Source organism: Centroberyx affinis, unplaced genomic scaffold (genome assembly GCF_046629955.1).
Source record: "Centroberyx affinis isolate AG114_WGS23_722 - 3 ecotype Tasmania unplaced genomic scaffold, CSIRO-AGI_Caff_v1 ptg005166l_1, whole genome shotgun sequence".
Taxonomy (NCBI): Eukaryota; Metazoa; Chordata; class Actinopteri; order Beryciformes; family Berycidae; genus Centroberyx; species Centroberyx affinis.
The window spans coordinates 105,141-127,554 of NW_027282565.1; the positions used below are offsets into that span (position 1 = coordinate 105,141).

Genomic DNA, 22,414 nt, shown 5'->3' on the forward strand with positions numbered 1-22,414 from the left:
GGCCTTTAATTTCTGACTGGGACCAACTGAAATAAAGTCTTTGAATCATATGACAATTACAAGCTGCTTGTTCTCTCTGTATAATGTGTTAACACAGTTAACACAGGTGGGCCAAATTATCTTTGACCCCAACAAATATCCCACTATTTTGGTATCTGTTTCCAATATAGGCTAATTCCACTTGCTCTAGTCTTCATCTTAATTTAACTAAACCCTTCTTTGGTCTCAGTCTTGATTCCAATTAGTCTAAGCCCGGTCTTGTTTTTCCCTGGACTTGTCTTGGGGGTTTTTGATTACATCCTCAGGCATCTTTGCACTGTACACAGGGGATAATGATGGCACTCTCTACTGTTTGGTGGGGTTTGTGTAACAACCTTTGGCATGGCCTGTGAACCACTTCATGGCGGTAACATAGACACTAGGGATACTTAAGGAAATACTTAAAGAAGATTCAATCCCCTCCTATCAATACATTATTGACCTATCAGGCATTTTTCGTACAAATGGTGAACCGATTCCCCAAACTCTACAAGGAAACTGCTTTTAGATCTTGTAAAATAGACTTAAGCCTCTGACAGCAATGAATGATGAGGAATAATAGTTGAGCCGGTTCTGATCTTGTCCTCTGTCTCGTCTGCTGGGCAAATTCAGTCAGCAGAAACTCTAGAAGGGAGACTTTTGCCAGAGAGAGACATCGAGAGGCTCTGGTCATTTGTAACTTTAATCTGCACATTCAGTCCCTTGCTAAAGTTTCACCACAAATTTACTTCCAATCTTTGATACTCTCTATCTTGTCCCTTCTTTATAGATCATGCAAGAAATCCTTATTGAGTTATGAGGGGGAAATACAGTAGACTAATACCTTCGAGTTGACTGAAACTCATGGTTATTCTTTAGTAAACGATCTATGAATAATAGACCATATCATCATATATCACCATAATCATCAGCAAGACTGTCATCAACCTTAATTTGCAATCATGTTCGTCTCTAAAACTCATCTCATCTTATCCTGTGAAGTCATGCAAACCCCTAATAGCACTCAAGTAACTCAATTTAATGTGTTTATATTTGTTCTGTGATATTCATAAATACACAGTATAGTACCACTGTTTCAAATAACCCCAGTCTACACTTAGTGCCTTTACCCCCTGCTCTTATTTATATAATCTAGGTTCAATTCAACCTCCAACATATATATACTCTCAAGGAATTTAGCACAGTGCTTCATGCATTTCTGCTGCATATAAACCTCTCTCCAGCTGGAATATGATATGTGATATTGAATGAGCATAAAGAGGCAGTGTATACGTTTCCACATGTTTATTTATTCGTCTCATTCATTGTCAGTGGTGAGGTGGGGGGGTTGAGCGCAGAACAGAAAAACATGGACCAAGACTCAGATCAAGGCAGATTAAAAAGGGGGGTTGTCTTCTAAATGAGCAAAAAGGTCATTTAAAAACAATTCAAGCACGCAGAATTTAAGGGCAGAAAATAAAAGAAAGGCTGGGGGATCTGGAGACGTCCAGAGGGAAGAAGACCTGAAGACTTGAGCGCTCTCTTCTTCTTCTTCTGCAAAACTCAGGACAGGACCATAGTCTGGAATTCTAGAGGGAGAAACATATTTGGATTAGCTCTGAAAACATAATTACAAAATAAAAAACTGCTTTTGACTTTTTTGATTTTTATTTCACAGAATCGGGGCACAAACAAATTTCGACCTTATGTAGAGTCGTTGTAAGTATGATTGACATGGGGTATATCCTTAAACCCCCAACTGACCTGACAGTTTGAACAAAAAAACATAAAAAAATAAAGGGACTGAAATCATCTTTATTGGATTGTCCAAATCCTTGATCCTGTTATGCAAGGCAGCTGAGCCCAGATATTGCTGGTGGCCGGACAATGGGCAACATTTAGGCCTAAAGCGGCATCTTGAGGTCATGACCTCTGTGCACCAACAGGACCAAATAGTTTTCACAGTAGGCGTAAATCTGCTTTGGTGACCTTCTGTCAAAGTCCGTTCCAAATACACAGACGAAAAAAACATATAAAGATTTATCTTCCGAGCACCTAGAAACACTCAGTGAATCCTCTTTCTCTACTTTTCTCCTTCATTCTGACTCTTTGGATCACTCTGTCATGTAATGTAATTTCTATTAATTTTCCACTATCTATTCAGATGGTGTCTACACCCATAAATCTGAAAAAGCATGGTTAAAAAAAATCCACAAGGCACCATGTGGTTATTAAAACATAATTCAAGTGCTCTAAACACCAAATAATAATAATTGAAGAAACTGACTTCTCGTTATTTCAAATCTGAGCTTGTGTAATTTGGTAACTTTAATCTACAGCCTGGACACTCAAAGACATTAAATGATGAACTTCATTACTTTCCAAAATAGATGTATTGCGTTTTGGAGTTGAACTGTCCATGTCCTGCTGATCTTATGATCTGAACTGACCATATCCTATTCTGTTACATCCCTCCTCTCTCTTTCCTGTCCATCTCCACTGTACTATCAGAAAACCAAACCAAAAGCTTTTTTTACGCTTTCATTTTGCTTCTATATAGAAAAGTAACTTGTGCTAATACATCTGATACTGAGGATTTAATCAGCTCAAGGCCATGCAGCAGACTACTGTCATGCCTCAGGGAGGAATGCACTCGCACTTAAGATAAAGAGCAAAACTAATGCAGAACTGAACTGCTGACTTACTTTGTCAACACATTTGTGTTTGAGATTTTACACTAAAATGAGGTTTTGAACCAGTAAATGTGTCACCATGTCCTCATCTTCTATTGACCTTTGTTAAGCCTGAGGCAGCGTATGATGATGCTAACGCTGATTAGCGTCTTCCAGAATCACAAGCACTTTGTTCATGCACACAAATTTGCACTGAACAGTCCAAGATCATAGAAATAAGTGGTGAAATTTGCTTTACGGCAGTGGATTTTCCATTTCAAGACTTTCCCAATGCAACTGACCCTAAACATCTGGAACTAAAGCCCGGCATTAAAAGCCATACGTCTGTTTTTTACAGTCCAGATTACATGCTTAAAGAGCATAATCCGATATAAGAAATCCGCACAATACATAAAATATGGCATAAGAGCTCTTGCTACTGAGAGAATTGTGATGTTTTTAACTGCTCTGCTGTGGCTTTGAAGAGACATAATCTTCTGTCTTGCCATTTACTCCATAATGCCCCTAGCCTGCATGTCTCTATCCTATCTCTATCCTCTCTTGCCCTTCGTAGCAAAGCAATAGTCAAAATTTGGGCAGATTGTAGTTTTAGTCATACAAAAATTTCTCTGGAGGCAGAAATAATCTCATTGGTTGAGTTAAACCTCAGCGGTTGGAGCCAAAAAACGACAGTGTTTCGGAGTGAAAGTTAGCTAACTGGCAAACTACAATGGTATTTTTATTTTTTTTTGCTTTTATTTATCCGCAGAAAGTCGACTGAACACACTGCTCTTTCCCAGTGACGCCCTGCCTCACATTCATAGTGATTGGAGTTTTTGTTATGCAAACATTTTTTCAGAGGCAGAGCTGCTCTGGAGGCAGAAATAATCTCATTGGTTGAGTTAAACCTCAATGGGCGGAGCCAAAGAACCACAGTTTAGTACAAGCGCAAGTTAGCTAAATGGCAAACTTGAATGGCAAACTATGAAAAAAAATGGTAATGACTTCGTTTGTCATTCATTCATGACTACAGTATTCATGATTATGGAAGGTCAGCAGGCTAGCTAACTATCTTAACTAGAAAGCTAGAGGCTAGTATGGCTAGTTTGAACTAGGAAGGCTAGGCTAGCTAGTCTAACACTTAGACTGTATTTTTTCAGTTAATAGCAGCTTCATAATATTAGCTTCCTCTTCTCTTAGCTCTTTTTCACTGAGCTTCAGTCTAACATTACTGAGCTAGAAAACTGTGGTTCTTTGGCCCCGCCCACTGAGGTTTAACCCAACCAATGAGATTATTCCTGCCTCCAATAAATGTTTGTATAACTAAAAGTCCAGTCTGAGAAATTCAGACACTGACCCTCTGCTCCGATCTTGCCATCGTTGTCATCGTCAGCCGCTGAGATGAAGCTCTTGGCTTCTGCGTCAGTCAGTGTCCGCGCCCCAGGGACAAACCGCTGCAGGAAGAACCTGGACACACACACACACACACACACACACACACACACACACACACACACACACACACACACACACACACAGATAAAGAGAAATACGTATGCTTGTTATTTTTCTAAGGAACTAACTGACACATACAGACACACATGCAAAAGCACACAACACATACAGACACACATGCAAAAGCACACAGACGCAACAATTCCTAAACTGCACAGCTTGAGTCACCTTTGACCTCAGCTCGCTTCACACAATTACATAAAGGTGAATTATAGAATTATATAACACAAATACAATAATGACACTTTGCACATAGTGGATTATTACTGTAGGAGACAGCTTAATGGCGCCATCCCATTAATACAGTGGTGTGATCTTATTGTACTAAATCTCTTTCTATCTCTCTCTCTCTCTCTGTCACACACACACACACACACACACACACACACACACACTAGGCTCTACAACACATTACAAATAATGTTCTATGAAAATTACGTTGATTGCAGTAAAAATTAAAAGTAGCATGTGGTATTGCAAAAAGGAAGCTATTGGGTGTCATATCTGTATGCTTTAGTTTTAGTTTATTCGAAAATATAAGCAAGATAGACACAGTAAAAAAATGCACCTCTGCTTAAAATTGACAAGGATAACACAATAAAGTCAACAGACTTATTTCCACTGTGGTCCTTGTTCACTGGATCCACATTCAAAACAATTATAATAACTAGAATCAGATGGAGGATAATACAGTATATGTCAGGGAATCAAAACCTAAATGAGAAGACTCTGAAGATCTTAGATTAAGAGGTACTGGTCAATATCCCAGGAAGGTCTTTAGGCTTATCACGTCTCAGTAGAGCAGAGATCTATTGTTGTTTTCACATACTTGAGCTCAGCCTCCTCGATGTACCCGCTGTTGTCCTCATCCAGGATCTGGAAGACATCTTTGATCTCCTTGGGCGTCTTTGAGGACAGGCCACACAACTGGAAGAACTTCTTGTAGCTGAATGAGTCTGGAGCTGCAAGATATGACACACACACACACACACACACACACACACACACACACACACACACACACCACACACACAACCATAGAGAGAAAGAAGAGAAGCAATGGGGTTAGAGTTGAGGTTGCCAGGTTGGGAGTTGATGTGGAGATTAAAACAGCGTGTGGCTGCTGTCCAGGTGGGAGATTTTTATCTTTTAAGGCCAGCAAACACATGCCTCCACTAAAACAGACAAGATGATTAAAAAACTTTTTCAAATTCGGATTTAATCGTGCGGCTCTGGACGCATTTGGACATGGATATGATGGTTGGACATGGATATGATTATGAAAACAGTGTTCAAAACAATGCAGATCAAGTGTAGCTTAGTGTGATGAAGTGTGACACCGTTTAAGAGTAGATTCACTACATTCAATACAATTCAAGAATTGAACTATATGCAGAATGGGATATTATTTATTTAGAGAACATATTTGAGACTTAAACCAAGATAATTCCCAACAGTCATCCCGACAAATGAGCAGCACCACAGGTCTGTTGAAGTTTCTGTCCAAACACTGGAAGAAATAAAATCACGAAAAATAAAACTCTGATATTAAGAAGACTAAACTTGACATTACACAGAGTTAAATCTTGATCTAGATGATCAGGTTTAGGATTATTGTGCACTATTATTATATACTATTATTTTTTTGCAAATAGTTTTGGGACATTACAGAATATGATCCAATGGATTTTTTTTTTATCTTAATGGTCAAGTCATGAATAGACAAGTCATATAATGCGGATATGCAGAATTTGCCGTTCTACCAATGTCATGGATGATGGACAGCTTGCTTGCATTTTGTTTAGGGATAGTGAAGTTAAAATTTAGTGGGATTTATTATGTTAGGAGATTTTAATAATAGCTACTTGTCTATAGGTTTCTTACGTGTGTGTGTGAAGTTTCACTCATTCTCTCTGTTTTTGCATCAGAGAGGAAGATGCAGCAGCATAACTCACCTGAACAGTCCTTGACAGCGTTGTCAATGGCCTCAGCCGAAAGGATAGAAGTGAGTGACATATTAATCCTGTAGGGTGAAAGAAGAGCATGGTAAATTATTCAGTCTCTCTCTCTCTCTCTTTCTCTCTCTCTCTCTCTCTCTCTCTCTCTCTCTAAGTTTCTGTCCACATCATCATCAGGTTCATCTTCACCCATCTCAGTTTTTTGAGCCTCTGTTGTGCATCGACCCGGACAGACATGCTGCACTCAGCCAATTTTTGTTTCACGCTGGATTAAGTTTTTTTTTATTTTTTTTTTATTTTTTGGAGATGCATCTAGGTTAATACTATGATCCTGTCAAAACTACAGTAATGACCGTTTTAGAACCATGCATGAGTTGAAATGAAAAACAAAATTGTGGATAATCAGTCAAACCAACAACTTTTATTTTACTTTTTAAGTTATTAACCTATTTGAAAAAAAAATGAAAAAAAAACTACTGATGTAGCTGTCAGATGATGGCGTCCTGCCACTTCAGTGTCTATTCTGATAAATCTGCTAATGTCAAAATGATGTTATTATCCCTGCCTGTAATCGCGCTTCCTGATCGGATTTCCCCATGAACTGTGCATGGGGCCTGTTAATTGCTGACGCTATATTTAATTGCCTTCCACATAAAACTCCTTAATAATAACGGGGGTATGTGGCATGGTACTGGCACGTGCCATACCTTAGCTCTTCAGTGTTAAATTGATGTTGTGGTAGCCTATTTTATCATCATAGTAGAAAGAAAAAGCCAAATCAGAAAGAAGAGAGAAAGAAATCTAATTGAAAGCCATAATCTAAAAGAAGTTCACATCAACGTTCCCTCTTACTTTAAAGTTTGGTGAGCTAAAACTGATCACAATGATCAAATAATAAAAATATATTGTCAGTCGGCAGTAATTTCTCCACTTTTCCTTCTCCATTTAGTCGATATAAGCGGGTTTGGAAGTTTTGATGACAAATGATGGAGGGATTTTGCCATGCCAAACCTTAGATTTTAATAGAGACCCAGAAAACACTTAACCGAGTATGACATATTCAGACAAGCCTGCATATCGCTAGAATTTATTCAGCATCTATTACTAATCAATAAAACCCATATAAGAGTGTGTACCTCCGCTGCCAGGCTCCCTCCCAGCCTGACACACCTGCAATGAAAGTTTCCCATGCAGCTTTACTCACCGCTGTTTGGGGTGTCTGTCCCGTCGAGGTCCAAAGCAGGAGGGATAAGGCTTTTTGGTGGAGGCTGACAGCCGGCGGACACTTATATAGCCGCGGTGGATGAGGTGGATGAGCCGGCAGTGACGGATGCTTGAGTTACCTGTCCGCGGATCAAATTCTCGCAGCCAGGTCCGTCTCGTATTCCCTTACCTGCCCAATTAACCTTTACTGTTTACATCCGCTCTTATACACCTGGATATGATGCTCTCTCTTCTCTCTCTCTCTCTCTCTCTCTCTCTCTCTCTCTCTCTCTCTCTCTGTCATAACTATGGTTTTTGATTTGTCCAATCACCTTTTCCTGCCTCCCCCCCTCTCTCTCATCTCTCACCCTCTTCTCTCTCCCCCTCCCTCCATCCCTCCCAGCCCCCCCCCCTCTCTCCCTCTTCTCTCTCCCCTCCCTCCATCCCTCCCAGCCCCCCCCCTCTCTCTCTCCCTCCCCTCTCTCTGTCATACTCTATGGTCCCTCTTTCTCTCCCTGTTCTCCCCCCCCCCTCTCTGTCTCTGTCATAACTCTATGGTTTTTGATGTGTCCAATCACCTTTTCCTGCCTCCCCCTCTCTCTCTTATCTCTCTCCCCCTCCCTCCATCCCCCCTTTCTCTCTCTCCCTCTGTCATAACTCTATGGTCCCCTCTTTCTCCCCGCTCCCCCCTCTCTCTCTCTCTAGGTGACATGGACAAGCTTACATACATCTCAGATTTAATCCATCCCCTTTTTTCAGTGAATAATCTCCTAAATTCAGATCCATAAATCGCCTTGCAGCAGATGCAGATGGAGGGATTGTTATCCTCATTTTACAGTAATCTTATATTAAATACCACATAGATATTACCCGCTCTGTCTAACAGCAAATGTCATCATGACAATCTAAGGTGACCCAGCCAACAAAAACAAGGGTTCAAAACCTTCTGACTGGCTGTTTTGGTTATTTTATGGAGCAGGGGTGGATTTCCTCTATGCAGAAATGCTTAAAGAGGCATTTCTCTTGCTGAACCACACTCTCCCCTATAGGACTATGAAATGTAATTTGTGAAGAAACTTGTTCTTTAACACAGAAAATTAAAACTTTCCATTCATTTTCTATTCACCTCTGTGACTGTAAGCACCATGGGTCACTCTGCTGTCTTGTTATATGTATTTGCAGGTGAAAACACACACACACACACACACACACACACACACACACACACACACACACACATTACACACAGCAAGTCCCCCCAGCATTACAGGCTGGCTCATTGACACCTGGCCTACTGTGAAGGTGAGGGCTGGTGGTGGGAGGGAAGGTGGTGGGTTGGGGTGGGGGGGTGGGGGTGGGGGGTGACACCCGGTCACCACGGTAACCAGCCACCCTAAACTGGCAGGGTTTGTTTTCTAAAAGGGAAGCATTTCAAACCATCTGACGCAGCAGTGTCTCTGATGAATCCAGTCAGCACTAATACATTAGCAGACAGGGGAAATGCTTTTTTTTTATAACGAGGACCGAGGGAATAAATCTCATTACAGTCAAACCTTCACACCGCAACATCAACCTCTGACTTCACACTTTATGGCGGTTTTCTCTCGACTGCTTGTTGTGCAAAAAGTGAAATATTTCTCAGAATCACATGAAGTCATTTGATGCCTATATGGGCAATTCGCTCAGAAAATAGACAGACAATCTAATTGCCAGACTCCTAGAGGGTTTGCAGTGTAAATCCATCCTCCACCTGAAACCTCTTTTCCCTGTTGCCAGATTAGAGACTCCACCTTGTGGTTGCTTCATGCCAGTGCAGGGCCATCATTACTTGGGGCATCAAATTGGAGGCATTACAGCTGCAACACAGGTGAGATGAGAGGTGGATAAAGTGGAGGAGTTGGGAAATGCTGGGAAATTGGGGTGGGGGTGTCATCCAGGTACTAAGATGTCCAAAAAAACTGAAAATGTTTTGATAGAACTGATGGAGCCTCATAAGTGGTGAAAAAAAGTGGATGGCCCTTTTATGGTATAAAAAGTAATATGTCATGAATTTGTGGCTGTAAACATGGACTGCATTTATATAGACATTTATATAAACATATCAACAGGAGTTAAAGAATATATTGTAATTTGCTATTAGATCCTTGTGTTAACATCAGTTGATGGATTCTCAGTGTGTTACACCTTTATTATCATCTGTACCAATAGGTGAAGAGGTGAGTAATATTCATCCCGGGAGAAGAAAATCAGGGCCTAATGCATTTCTTCAGGTGGTATTGCATAAAATTATTCACCAGTTAAAAGTCACTGATTTATTGATTCACGGTTCATTATTGACGACCAGACGTGTCTTATTGAAAAAGAACCTTTATTCTTTTCTCATCGTCCGTCCGTTTCCCATAAAAGTGCATCATCATTGATCTGACAGTAAGCAAAACTCACATAGTAAAACGACGACAGGAGGGGGAGAGAGAGAGAGAGAGGGAGAGAGAGAGAGAGAGACAACCACGCCATACACTTAGGTACATTCATCGTGGACAGCAGGGGTGAGCGTGGCCAGAGAGAGGGAGCGGGTTTTGTCTGTGGTTGGGGTGAAAGGTCACGTGTATAAAAGTGGTGTGAAGAGCTGAGGAGAGAGAGAGAGGGGGGGGGGGGGGGGGGGGAGAAGAGAGGAAGGGTACGTCTCGGCTCAAGTTGTTCCTTCAGAGTTCAGTAAGGTGTTGGTCAGTTTGTAATTTATCCCTTGATCATGGCAGCGAACTCTGTAGAGGGGAGAGCAAAGAAAGACACAAAAAAAAGTGTTACTTCATGTGATTTCAGCTGCAACTTGGTGAAACTTGGTGGACTTGGATCTGAATATCTAAAAATCGAAACATCCTGAAATTGTGTCCCTGATCCCTGATGAAGTGATAAAAATAAAATTAAATGTTTCTCTCACCATCAACTCCGATCTTGCCGTCACCGTCGGAGTCTCCAGCCTTGAGGAACTCCTTGGTCTCGGCGTCGCTCAGAGCCCTGGCACTGCCAGAGAAGTTCTGCAGGAACAGCCTGCAGACAAGGATCAGGGAAAAACATGGCTGTCAGATGTCATGCACGTCATACTCAAGGAATATATATGTATATCTGTCACCCTAGTTAGGTGAAAAATGTTCAGGATCTGAGAAAATAGCCTTGTATTTGGCTTGAGGAACATGCAGTTCAATATGAAGTTCAAATATCAAAATCACCAACTACAACAAGCAGTATGTTGATAAAAATGCAATTGATTTGGCCCAAAAAAGTGAAAGGCTATGATCATCTTTTCTACTCTGTTCTGTTCGGCTCGGTTCTGTTCCCTTCTGTTCTGTTCTGTTCTATTCTGTTCTGTTCTGTTCTGTTCTGTTCTGTTCTCTTCTGTTCTCTTCTGTTCTCCTCTGCTCTATGTCAGCCTATAACATGAGACACCAGAGGAGAGAGCTGGCATAGAGTTACTCCCACGGAGAACACAGAGCGCCCGGCTTCTCAGATGCTTCGAGGCGCTGACATCATTCTAAATTCACTATAGGCCAAACCCTGAAAGCTGATCTGAGCACTGCTGAGGCCCTGAGAGGCTCTTCTCATGTTGGCGCGGGGTGAAATCTAAGAGAGGGTGCCTACTTCAGCTCGTCCTCCTCAATGAAGCCGCTCTTGTCCTGGTCAATGATGGCGAAGGCCTTCTTTACGTCATCAGCAGACTTGGCGGCCAGGCCGACCTTAGCGAAGAAATCCTTGTGCTTGAAGGAGCCTTCACCTGTGGTGAGAGAGAGGGGTCGTGTCAGACATCATAGACTGCAGCCACGGCACTTGGACAGGACTATACTTATAGTTTACAAGACTATAATTTGACATGTTACTTCGCCAAGTCGAGTCAGGTGTGTTTCTATATCCCTTCATCACAAAAGCAAGTCTCAAAGGACTTTACAAAGAACAAACTTACCTAAATCTAAATATTCAATAATCAATCACAAAACAAAATGATGGAATACAGTATAACAATAAAACACAAGGGAAAAAAACAAAGCACAAGACACAAAATAGCAAGTACAAAAATGAACAGATACAAATTTAACTAACTCAAATATTACATGCAGAGATGTTTTTCTTATCAGTAGAGGTACAAATTTGACCTACTCCTTCCTGCAAAATAGAATGTTCTTATCTATTTTCAGTGGGTTTGCATTGTAGGTCACATAGAAGTCAATCTTTACATGTGTGCTCCTCCTCCCTCCCTTTAAAAAGAAGCTCCTGCAGCGTTAAATGCAAAATAGATGCAAGGTGGAGGAGTTCTTCAGTGTCTGTCACTGTAATCTGGTTATGTGATTCTGCATTAGCAATTGCATCCTGCCACACCACAGTCAACTGCACATTAGCAAACTAAGGATTCAGGTCTTTGCCTTGCTAAGCAGGCCTGATCAAGTAGATGTGCACTATCTAGGCTCCCTCCATGCTTAAAGGTAACCTATTAAGTTGCAATGGCGGTGTCATTTTCATCCGAAAGGGGTTTACCTTTGCAAGCCGCAAGGGCTGCAGTGATGTCAGCGTCTTTAAGAACACCGGCGAATGCCATTTTTACCTGAGGGGAGGAGAGCAGAGGACAAGGCTTCAGTTCAGCTGCAGCACATCAGACAGAAGCATCATACTGAAGAAGCATTTTTATTTTTCATCTGAGCATGGTATCTGTTTTAACTTCCCTCTTTGTACTTCACAATACATAATTGGAGGTATGACAGTTATCAAAGGCCTAGGTATAATCTTCATAAAGCCATGCAGTCCCTCTCTGTCAGTGTTCCTCTGTTAGCCCCAAAATGATCAGAAAAGGTAGTCCAATTTCTGCAAAACCAAGCCCTCCAAGGGAAAAGATAGAATATCCTTTTGCAGTTGTATTTTTTTTTTTTTTTTTTTTTTTTTTTTCTTTTCTCATTTTTCCATTTGGTCCCTTGGTCCACAGCCAAACTCTGAGCCTGTGATGTTTTGAATCTGGCCCTGTGGGGCCTCTCCACGTTTTGCATCCCATTGCATGAAGTTGAAGCCCTGAAACCTTCAGTGACTTGGGTAGCAGACCTGCCCAAAGAGCTACAGGTCTTCAGGGAAACTCACCTTAGGTTTATCTCTAAGACTAGAGTGGATTCGCTAAGATGGATCTGGTCACTGCAGTAAGCTCCGTGGCGACGCTCACGAGCTTATATACTTTCACCCACCCGAAATATGAGGCATATGAAATGGACACCCCATGCAAAGCGGTCAGTTGAAAAATGTGTCCAGTAGTCAGAGCTGTTCTATTTATATGTACATAAATGAAGATGCTTAAATGGTACGTGTAGTCCTACGCGAAACTGCTTGATATTGCTTTGGGCTAATAATATACGCTGCTGATTTGGGTGGAACACTCTCTGGCCGAGCAGTTCTGCATGGAAACCACGGATGGAAAGCCAAGGTAAACCTTTACATCGCAGATCACAAAGTCATTGCAAATGATCGGACTGGTCAAGCAGCTTTGTTGGGTGTAAGTTATTACAACAAATATGGATGAGAAACGTATTTTATTATCAATTATGGATGTGCGTAATAGTCACACGTGTGCGTAAACGCATGTATAATAAACCTAATGAAATTATTAGTAGCCTATATAGTGAAATCTACGCTACCTCCAGTACATTTTCACAATGTAACTACCTTGATTAACTGCCGACTCGTGCGCTCTCTGAACCGGACAGTTTTGGTGAGAATGAACTTGTGCGTAATTGTCATGCGTAAAATGTCTGCAATGTGTTTGTTCGCATTCCAGTGTCGGAAAAGTCCAGTTGTTGTTGTGATTGATTACCAGCGGCGCTGGTATTGTGATTTGGAGGAGGAAACTCAGTCAGAAGGAGAAGCATTTCACAATAAAGTTTTGATGAAAAAAAACCTAAGAAATTGAATAATCTTTTGACTTTTACGTAGCCTACTAAACACGATTTGATTAATCGATGAACATATATCTGTTGTAGTGTATGACCTAATTTAATGATGGCACTATGGTGGGGATTAGACTGCATGAACATAATAGGGAAAAATAAGAATGATCCACTATCTTAAACAAAAAAATAAAAAATGCCACTCCCATTAGACGTTATGGCAAACTTTATTGAAACAGAAAGATAATGAGCTTTGTAGATCACTCTACCCAAACTAAAACTAACCTACTGGGAGTTAACCGTAGAGGGTGCAGGTGTTGGTTGGAGACCCAGAGGCACTAATTGAAATTATTTAATTTGATAGTAAATCAATCATCACCTGCATGTAGTAGAGGACAAGTTCTATTTTTTTGACCACCTCACCTCTTTTTACACCCATTCAGACCATTTCTGCTTATCGCTAGACAGTATTTGAGATGCTATTTCTGGAAACAATGAAAGTTGATATCATCATCACCATTTTTCACGTAACATCATCGTCATCATCATCATCATCATGATTCACGCATACTGTATTACTCTTTGGATTGTGTCTGGTGGTTGCATAATGATACTGAGTTTTCATACTATACCAAACAATGGAATCAAATGAGGAATTAGTCCCTGCAGGGATTTTCCAATGTCCGTATTTGTTCCCCAGACAGGCTTGTTGCTTTATGTGTGGTATGTGCCAATTTTGCAGCAGGTGGCGGTGTTGAGATGCTTCTGTGACTACTGTAATATGAAGTTAATATTTAAATACTAATACATTTCAACTGTCTGCAAAACAGTGATCTTTTAAACCTGTACAATAATACCTGTTCAGCCTGTGTGTAAAATAAAGTGTGTTTTCAATCTGGATATCTTGTCTATTTCATGACTCCCCCTCACAGCTTCAGGTGTATTTATCTCAGCAGAGAGAAGGAAGACCAATGTCAGCAAAGTTCCTTTTCTATTTCCCCCCATGAAGCCTCTTCTTCCCTCTGAACCTCCTTGTTAATCGCTTTATAAAGCTAAATCTTTGGCCTGTAACTTTTGGAATGGTCAGCTCTCACCTCAAACGACTCCGTTATGGATACTGTTAACTATTCCTGCCCTTCTTCAATATCAGGCTTATATTACAAATATGTCAGAGCAGGAATGAAACCTATCATGCAAAGCTATCAAGTAATTCAAGACAGTGAGGAACGCCTGCTCCTCATGGCATTCAGAACTGTATATTTCAAGTTTGTAATTGTGTGAAATCTTTGGAGCCTAATTCTGTTTTCCCTGATTTAATAGCCTATGTAAAAACTGTCTTGGGGTGGTAAACACTTTGACTTTGCATTAGATTTTGAGATTACATTTTAAAATGTCATCATCCACAAATTATGTGGGATTAGAAGATTCTCCTAAAATGAAAAGTAGTTTGAGACTGCACCAGGTCTTTGTTCTGTCTTTTTGTGTGATTAAATTTAGGATTAAACTGTGAATACTTCTTTAAATGCTCTGATCTCTTAGACTAGTCTCTTCATCCCCCCTCCTCCTGCTTTCCCCTCCTGCTGCAGCAGAAATAGAAGTGACCCATATTCCCTGTCACTCTCCTCTGCCTGGCAATCGCTTGCAATCTGAGAGAGGGTTGCAAATAAATGTGCCTCATTGACAAAAAGTCCTGTAATTGTGCTGGCACAGAAACCGTATCCCGCCCCGTGGCCCCTCTGCTGGCTCTCTGGAATATAGAAAGGCATCCTCAGACTAGAGCAGCTGAAGTGCTGCCAGAAACTGAGTCCTGCCGTCACCGCTCCCACTGAGCCACCTGTCTCTCTGCCAGTGCTGACCATTGATCTAACAGTCTGTATCACCAAGCTATGCCAAAATATCTGTTTCCACCTCCATGTGCAATTCACACCACCAAAGACCTCTTGGGTGTACAGTGGCAAAAGTTTGAATGCCAAAAAAAGCTGAGGAGTGACTGGTATTGATCCAGTTGAGTTAGATGACACTACTGTGTAACCATTAAACAACTTCCCCCATGCTGGAAAATGCAATACAAAAACATTTTTTGTTTCTAATCCAAATGGGAGTTTATTTCATTTTCAAAAAGTACAAATGTCTGGCGGTGTTCTTTTTTCCTTTAGGTCCACTGTTACTTTGAAAATGAATTAAAAACATGGACAGTAAACACGCTCTTGGGTCAGAGGGAACTTACAGTACAGGTCTGTGACATTCATAAATAAAATGAATATAAAAAAGATATATTTGACAAAGTCAGGACATCTTCAGCAGCACAGGTGTGGTAGTAGAATGAGATTATGCTTTGACCAGGGTGGTAAATTCTGTGGAGAGAAGAAAGAGACAAAATGTGTCAGTGAAAGAATGATAATTAAATTTCATAAAAGTTTAGGTTCATAGAAACTATTATGACCATAAGGTTTATGATAGTTTAATTCACAATTTCTTTCCATATCATTAATAGCTGAGTATTTGTACATTAAAATTCTATTAAATACATTTGACTGGCAGACTGTGATTGTCAAAGATGCTAAAGATGCCTATTTTTGGATGAGTGAACTTCATCCCTTGCAGTTTAACTCAAATTACAATTAGTAGCATGTTTACAGCTTTGAGCTTTGTTTACAGTTCATGAAAGATAAAGCTATAATAGAGCTATAATTAATCAAATCAGTGATTCATTGAGACCAATGACGTCAATGAGAGAATCAGATTGGTTACCATCGACTCCAATAGCGCCGTCACCGTCGGTGTCACCGGCTTTCAGGAAGGCCTTGGTCTCAGCGTCTGTGAGAGCCCTGGCACCAGCAGAGAAGTTCTGGAGGAACAGCCTGCAAAAACAAGGCGAAGGTGAGAAGGTTTCAGGTGCGATTCTTCTGCAGGAGTCGGCTGGTTGCAGTGGGGTTTTTTTTAGCTATTATGTAGCCAGGGAAACTCGACTGAGCTCCATGTTATTTTCCAGCAACGCATCACATAGGCTACTCTACGTAGGCTACTCTAATCCTTTACTTAAGTAGCCTAAAAGTAGCAATACCATAATGGAAAAATACTCCATTACAAGTAAAACTCCTGCATTCAAAATTTTACTTGAGTAAAATTATATAAGTATTAGCAGTAAAATGTATCAAAAGTAAAAGTGCTCATTCTGAAGAAGTGTTAAATTATTGATGTATTAACCTGTAAGAAGTATTTTAATGTTGTAGGTCTAACTGCTCCATATACAGTTGGGGAGTTTAAACTCTAATAATGCAACATATTTTATGAGCTTATTGTATATTTTGCATGTAAAACCTTATTCTGCAAAATAACTAGTATTAGTAGAAAGTACAATATTTCCCTCTGAAATGTAGTGGAGGAAAACTATAAAGACTCACAAAATGGAAATACTCAAGTAAAGTGCCAGTACCTCAGGATTGTACTTCAGTACAGTACTTCAGTAAATGTACTTAGTTAACTTCCTGCCTCTGACTGGAGTTTAAATACAAATATTTCTCTGAGGCAGAGCTGCTCTGAAGGCAGAAAACAATCTGATTGGTTGAATTAAACCTCAGTGGGTGGAGCCATAGTGCCACAGTTTTTGTGAGAGCAAGTTAGCTAACTGGCACACTTGAATTTAAAAATATAATAAATATAGCAAGAGGACTGGGCTTCATAATATTAACTACCTAACTTTGTCAAAGCGAAAATGCAACTAAATATTTCAGTGATATTGCAATCAGCATTTATCATTAAATGTAACAATTTTAAGGTTCAAAAAGCTTTCAAAGGCCTTCCAAGGCAAATGTTAAATTTGTGAGCAGTTGTAAATAATATTTAAAGTTTTTCCATACTTAAGCTCATCCTCCTCAATGAAGCCACTCTTGTCCTGGTCAATCACAAAGAAGGCCTTCTTGATGTCTTCGGGGGACTTTGCAGACAGACCGACCTTGGCGAAGAAATCCTTGTAGCTGAAGGAGTCAGCCGCTGTTAGAGAGAAAGAGAGAGAGAGGGCGAAAGAGAGAAGGATAGAGAGAAAGAGAGAGAGGGAAGGATAGAGAGAGAGAGAGAGAGAGGGAGAAGGACAGAGAGAGGGAGAGAGAGAAGGATAGATAGAGACAGATTGAGAGAGAGAGGGGAGAGAGAGATAGAGAGAGAGGGATAGAGAGAAGGATAGATAGAAGGAAAGAGAGGGAGAGAGGGAAGGATAGATAGAGATAGAGAGAGAGAGGGGAGAGAGATAGAGAGTTGATAGAGAGAGGGATAGAGAGAAGGAAAGAGAGGAGAGAGAAGGATAGATAGAGAGATAGATAGATAGATAGAGAGAGAGAGAGAGAGAGGGGAAGGAGAGAGAGAGGGAGAGAGAAGGATAGAGAGAAGGAGAGAGAAGGATAGAGAGGAGAGAGGGAGAGAGAAGGATAGAGAGATAGAGAGGGGGGGAAGGAGAGAGAGAGGGAGAGAGAAGGATAGAGAGAAGGAAAGAGAATAAGAGAGGGAGAGAGAAGGACAGATAGATAGAGAGAGAGTGAGAGAGAAAGATAGAGGGAGAGAGAAAGATAGAGAGAGGGAGAGATCAATCTACAGTTCCACTTCCATACAATCTCACTGATTTGTTTGATCTGCATTCATTAGTTTTACTTTTGAATTAGCCTTTTATGAATGTGTATGTTTTATGTGTCAGAACTATCAGTGCTGTGGCGAGTCCAAAATTAAGAGCTTGCACAGTCAGAGGCCTTTGACTGAGATGAGTGAGTGAATTAATGAATGAATGAATATGACCAAGAGGCATAACAGCCTCGCTCTATGTGTGTGATTTAGGGTTTGAAAAGAAGAGAGAAAGTAATGTGGACAGACCTTCACAACCCTTGATGGCTGCGGCAACATCAGCGTCATTCAGAATTCCAGCGAATGCCATTTTGGATTATTCTATGGGAGAGAAAAAGAACATTTAGATTTTGAGCTCCAAAATAATGAGTAGGCCCTACTTGTGCCTAATGTAACTAGACCAAAGCAGGCTGAATAAATGATGCGCAAATCATTCTGTAATGTAATTTCATCCAAAATCAACAGATGAGCAGCAGACCCTGAACTGTTAAAATAAAACTTTCCATTGGTTCAGTGGCACACAGATTGACATTTAGAAATTGCTCTGGCGGATTGGTATGCACAGCCTTGCTTTGCAACCTCCTGCTCTTATCAACACACTGCAAGCCTATAGATTTATACACAATACAGGAAGAAGAAGGTGCTGCAGTCCATGGTGAACTTCCTTCCAGCCTTGGGCCTGTGAAGGTTTGAGCAGGCCGCTGTTTAGTTGAAGTAGAGTAAATGCTGGAGTAATTTCTGTAGTTCCACTGTAGCTTTTAAACTCCAAATGCCAAAGTGTCCTCAGTGTGTGTACTCCATGGCGATGAGAGAAAAGCCCTTGCAACCTCAAGATAAATCGATCTCCTGTGTGGATCGTTTTTTTTTGTTTTTTTTTCTTCATGTGTCCGATAAATGCAGGAAGGATGGAGCCAGGATGAACTCACCTTTGCAAGAACGAGTGTAGCAGTATCCCACTTGAGAGCCGATGAAGCAAGCTGCTCACTCCTCTGCATTTTATACCCTCCAGGCTCGTCCTTCAAGGTGTAACACACACCACTTGCATAGCGATAGTTTTTGGAAAAAAATGTGTCTAGTTGTCAATTTGGGCTATTTTTATCCTTTCCACTGAGGGATGCAGTCCTTGTGTGAAACGCAAGAGGGACATTTTTTTTTCAGTCTAAACTTGATGCTGCTCATTGGCTGCATGTAAACTGCAAACTGACTGCAATGCATTTCTTCTGTAAGTTGATTCCTCTGATTTGCAATAGGTGGCACTTGGGTGTCATGAGGTGATTATCTGGTGAGAGATAGCTACATGTCAAATGCATAGGAGCCGATGGATCACAGTCTATTTATTTTCATGGGGAGTGTGCACTGTTTAAAATTATATATAGGTTAATCTTTTATCCTTTTGGAAGACAGGCAGTGGCAAAGAGTAGCACAATGAGCATAGCATGAATTTCTTTGGTTTTATGATACTAAATAATGAAGTCAATGTTCAGCAGATAGGATTTCACCTACAGATTTAATCTATAAATAGGCTGTCATCTATAAAAGTAGTTCCAAAATGGATTTTAATGTTATCTAAGAATTTACTGTCACATTTACTTTATCAAATGTCTCAAATTGTGGCTGCCAGAACAACAAACACTTGATTTGGACAGTTGAAAGTTGCCCATGCTGTTAATTGGAGAAACCAAAGCCTCCTAACCTCTCGACAGGCTTGACCTCTCTCACTGCTCAATATAACATCGTGGGAGGAAAATAACTGGCAGTGTCAGTTAATCTACAGTAACTAGAAGTACTTAACAGAAATCTGCTCTTCTGTTGAGCTGGCTCTGGCTGCCTCTGCTCTCAAAGACGTAGACAGGGCAAATCACACCGGGACTCGTGAGACGGATTCTTTAATATTTTATGGACAGAAGCACATTCATTTAAACAGTTTTTACACACAGCAGCGAGGCAAAGGTTAATCCATGGACTCTTTATTTGAATGTCTTTACAGCATTGTATTTTCTCTTGAAACTACATCATATTGTATTGCTCTACACATGAATGTATCCCAGAAAATACTTGAATTAGTCCATGTTATATATCTACAAGCTAGTAAACATTATAAACTGGGATTTATAATGTTTTTTAATTGTTTTTTTTTATAATTGCATGCAGCAATTCATCTAGGGATCATGCAAGGTTTATGAAGACTTGACCAGCGCAGAAAACTCTGACAAGAGAAAGAAAGACAAAGATAAAAAACAAATAAACAAAGCACAAACACATTTTAGATATTTTTGAAACCCACACATAGAGATTATATTCTTTTAATTCCACAGATACAGATTACACAATAGGCCTAATCTCGTAAAATTGTTTTGTAATCTCATCCAACAACTGCAAGTGCCACTTAAAATACTGAAGTGTGCATCTCTGGCAGTGACACTTACACTTTGTGTGAAGTGACTGTTGTGTCTGCACTGCAGTTGCCAAGCAACCAAATGAAAGACAGCCATAAGTGCTGACTGGGGACCAGTTTACAGCCACCAGCCCTAAACCATTAACAGGCATACCCGGGTCTTATTTTCCTATAGTTTTTGCCACCATGCTGATCGATTCTGATCAAAATTTTCTCAGTTACTCCAATACAGTCCAATGGGGCATGGGGAAACTCAAATAGTCAAACCCAAGAAGCAATAAAAACATTCCCTTTCAACACAATACCACTCACACTGCAGTTACACATGTCTTTAAATAGCTGCGATTGAACAATTATCACATGACATTTTGGTAACAATTGCTCATTTCATACTTTTTGGCATTGCTCACACACTTTCTTGTTTACCGTGCTGGCTGCCGGTACTTGAACTTCCTACTTGCTAACCAGCTTACGCTATTTAAAATAACATATCTAGTACTGCAATATACAAAAACTTCAGGTTATAGATAATAGAAAATCGGATGTAGACAGGTCTCATTGTAGTGTGGGTGTTATTGCGTTGAAAAGGACATGTTTTGGATGCTTTTGGGTTTGACTTTTTGAGTTTCCCTTTGCCCCATTGGACTGTATTGGAGGGCAGCGCTCCCTGAATACTCTACTACTGAATAATATTAAAAAGTGACCAAATGCTGACCTCAGATCAGTATCGAAGGGCGAGCCCCCCCACCAGACCTGAGCCTACCTTCCCAGCCGATCTTTCCGTCGCCGTCTGAGTCTCCTGCCAGGAGGAAAGCTCTGGTCTCAGCCGCAGTCAGAGGCCTCGCTCCCCTGGAGAAATTCTGCAGGAACAGCCTGAAGGAGAGCAGGGCACACGGGCACACACACACACACACACACACACACACACACACACATACACTATAGTAAGGAAAGGAATACATGAAATCTGTCTGTACAGTACTGTGTCCTTCAGCTGTGGAGAGACTACAGACAGTATGGTGAAATGCAAAAAGAGAGAAATCTGTCAGGTTTTGCTCAGACAGTCAGGATAAGTTTTGTGTGTCAGACTCAACTGTAACTCATCCTGCTCTATGTAGCCGCTCTTGTCCTGGTCCAGGATCTTGAAGACCCTCTCGATCTCCGACGGAGTCTTCTTGGACAAACCCACAGTTTTGAAAAACATCTTGGGGCTGAAGGAATCTTTTGCTGAAAGTGAAACGATAGATAGAACAACTTTTGATGCATAATATTATCTGTAGACAACCTATCCTTCAAAAAATCCATCATGCAACAAAGGACCTCAAGTCCTGGGACAAGAGCGTCAGCATCCGCTTTCTCCTCCATCTCCTTACCTTTACAAGCATTAATAGCTGAAGTGATATCCGAGGCGGCCAGGAAGTCGGTGATAGCCATGACGATGGGCGATGCTGGGGTCTGGAGTGACACGAGGCTGCTGATGGGCAGAAGAAGAGCAACTGGTGACAGTGAACCGGTTTTACCCCCTGGTGTCAGAAACCACCAGTGTCTTCCTGTCCCCTGTCACCTGCAGCTGGTCCCGCAGAAACCACTTCAGCCTCGAGTGTGTGTGTGTGTGTGTGTGTGTGTGAGGGAGCTTGCTAGAGAGCTTTGCCCATTACACAGCTGTGTTTTTGAGTGGTTTCTGTGTGAGGAAGGGGTGAGGAAGGGGTCAGAGGTCGCGGTTGGATCTGTGTCTGGCCAAACGGACCCCAGCCAGGTAGGGTCCGTCTGTAAACAAACAGTAGTCGGTGGGGTTATATTTGGGGTTAGCTAGAGGGAACCTGGCTGGCCTGCTTTCCCTCTTCGCTCATGTTTCCAACCACAGTCGCCGGCTGCTCGCGGTCGTGCGGCGGCCCTGGCACGGCTTCCTCAGCCTGTAAACATCCTGTTATGTTGTGGCCTCTGTCGCTTTTCGGGCCGTCTTCCATGGTTGTGGCTGTCTCCGCTCACAGCCGCTTCACTCTGACACGCTGCATTTAGCTTGTGAAGAGCTCCAATCCAAAACGAGTTCACTACAATTTAAAAAATACAATGCTAAACCTGCTCTTACAACATGGTTAATGGGATGAAAATAACACTCACACACTGTGG

At 41.1% G+C, this 22,414-nt stretch overlaps 4 protein-coding genes across 4 annotated transcripts; all 4 read right to left on the reverse strand.

Moving 5' to 3' along the window:
* Nucleotides 1-1,523: 1,523 nt before the first annotated feature.
* pvalb9 (parvalbumin 9) lies at nucleotides 1,524-6,224 on the reverse strand. Its single transcript, XM_071546186.1, has 4 exons — nucleotides 6,161-6,224; nucleotides 5,035-5,167; nucleotides 4,048-4,157; nucleotides 1,524-1,607 (listed from the first exon to the last, which is right to left on the reverse strand). Exons 1-4 carry the CDS (start codon nucleotides 6,219-6,221, stop codon nucleotides 1,582-1,584), a joined length of 330 nt encoding a protein of 109 aa, XP_071402287.1. The 5' UTR covers nucleotides 6,222-6,224; the 3' UTR covers nucleotides 1,524-1,581.
* A 3,493-nt stretch (nucleotides 6,225-9,717) lies between these two features.
* On the reverse strand, nucleotides 9,718-12,551 carry LOC139666858 (parvalbumin beta-like). The gene is made up of 5 exons (XM_071546197.1): nucleotides 12,482-12,551; nucleotides 11,891-11,957; nucleotides 11,003-11,135; nucleotides 10,305-10,414; nucleotides 9,718-10,128 (listed from the first exon to the last, which is right to left on the reverse strand). The coding sequence occupies exons 2-5, from the start codon at nucleotides 11,949-11,951 to the stop codon at nucleotides 10,103-10,105; spliced, it is 330 nt and encodes a 109-aa protein (XP_071402298.1). The 5' UTR covers nucleotides 11,952-11,957; nucleotides 12,482-12,551; the 3' UTR covers nucleotides 9,718-10,102.
* Nucleotides 12,552-15,366: 2,815 nt separating this feature from the next.
* On the reverse strand, nucleotides 15,367-18,849 carry LOC139666855 (parvalbumin beta 3). Its single transcript, XM_071546193.1, has 5 exons — nucleotides 18,816-18,849; nucleotides 18,139-18,210; nucleotides 17,139-17,271; nucleotides 16,030-16,139; nucleotides 15,367-15,632 (listed from the first exon to the last, which is right to left on the reverse strand). Exons 2-5 carry the CDS (start codon nucleotides 18,197-18,199, stop codon nucleotides 15,607-15,609), a joined length of 330 nt encoding a protein of 109 aa, XP_071402294.1. The 5' UTR covers nucleotides 18,200-18,210; nucleotides 18,816-18,849; the 3' UTR covers nucleotides 15,367-15,606.
* Nucleotides 18,850-19,779: 930 nt separating this feature from the next.
* LOC139666854 (parvalbumin, thymic-like) lies at nucleotides 19,780-21,784 on the reverse strand. The gene is made up of 4 exons (XM_071546192.1): nucleotides 21,658-21,784; nucleotides 21,379-21,511; nucleotides 21,048-21,157; nucleotides 19,780-20,095 (listed from the first exon to the last, which is right to left on the reverse strand). Exons 1-4 carry the CDS (start codon nucleotides 21,716-21,718, stop codon nucleotides 20,067-20,069), a joined length of 333 nt encoding a protein of 110 aa, XP_071402293.1. The 5' UTR covers nucleotides 21,719-21,784; the 3' UTR covers nucleotides 19,780-20,066.
* Nucleotides 21,785-22,414: the final 630 nt, after the last annotated feature.

What these genes read in the sequence shown, in the direction of transcription:
- LOC139666854 (XM_071546192.1), bottom strand. Translation starts at nt 21,718, where the DNA reads ATGGCTATCACCGACTTCCTGGCCGCCTCGGATATCACTTCAGCTATT. An exon ending in ATAGAGCAGGATGAGTTACA is followed by an intron (nt 21,158 to 21,378) that starts GTTGAGTCTGAC and finishes GCTCTCCTTCAG; the next exon opens with GCTGTTCCTGCAGAATTTCT. An exon ending in CGGAAAGATCGGCTGGGAAG is followed by an intron (nt 20,096 to 21,047) that starts GTAGGCTCAGGT and finishes TTCTCTTGTCAG; the next exon opens with AGTTTTCTGCGCTGGTCAAG.
- LOC139666858 (XM_071546197.1), bottom strand. Translation starts at nt 11,951, where the DNA reads ATGGCATTCGCCGGTGTTCTTAAAGACGCTGACATCACTGCAGCCCTT. An exon ending in AGCCCTTGCGGCTTGCAAAG is followed by an intron (nt 11,136 to 11,890) that starts GTAAACCCCTTT and finishes CTCTCACCACAG; the next exon opens with GTGAAGGCTCCTTCAAGCAC. An exon ending in ATTGAGGAGGACGAGCTGAA is followed by an intron (nt 10,415 to 11,002) that starts GTAGGCACCCTC and finishes CCTTGTCTGCAG; the next exon opens with GCTGTTCCTGCAGAACTTCT.
- LOC139666855 (XM_071546193.1), bottom strand. Translation starts at nt 18,199, where the DNA reads ATGGCATTCGCTGGAATTCTGAATGACGCTGATGTTGCCGCAGCCATC. An exon ending in ATTGAGGAGGATGAGCTTAA is followed by an intron (nt 16,140 to 17,138) that starts GTATGGAAAAAC and finishes TTGTTTTTGCAG; the next exon opens with GCTGTTCCTCCAGAACTTCT. An exon ending in CGGCGCTATTGGAGTCGATG is followed by an intron (nt 15,633 to 16,029) that starts GTAACCAATCTG and finishes TTCTCTCCACAG; the next exon opens with AATTTACCACCCTGGTCAAA.
- pvalb9 (XM_071546186.1), bottom strand. Translation starts at nt 6,221, where the DNA reads ATGTCACTCACTTCTATCCTTTCGGCTGAGGCCATTGACAACGCTGTC. An exon ending in CGCTGTCAAGGACTGTTCAG is followed by an intron (nt 5,168 to 6,160) that starts GTGAGTTATGCT and finishes CATATCTTGCAG; the next exon opens with CTCCAGACTCATTCAGCTAC. An exon ending in TGGCAAGATCGGAGCAGAGG is followed by an intron (nt 1,608 to 4,047) that starts GTCAGTGTCTGA and finishes TTCTCCCTCTAG; the next exon opens with AATTCCAGACTATGGTCCTG.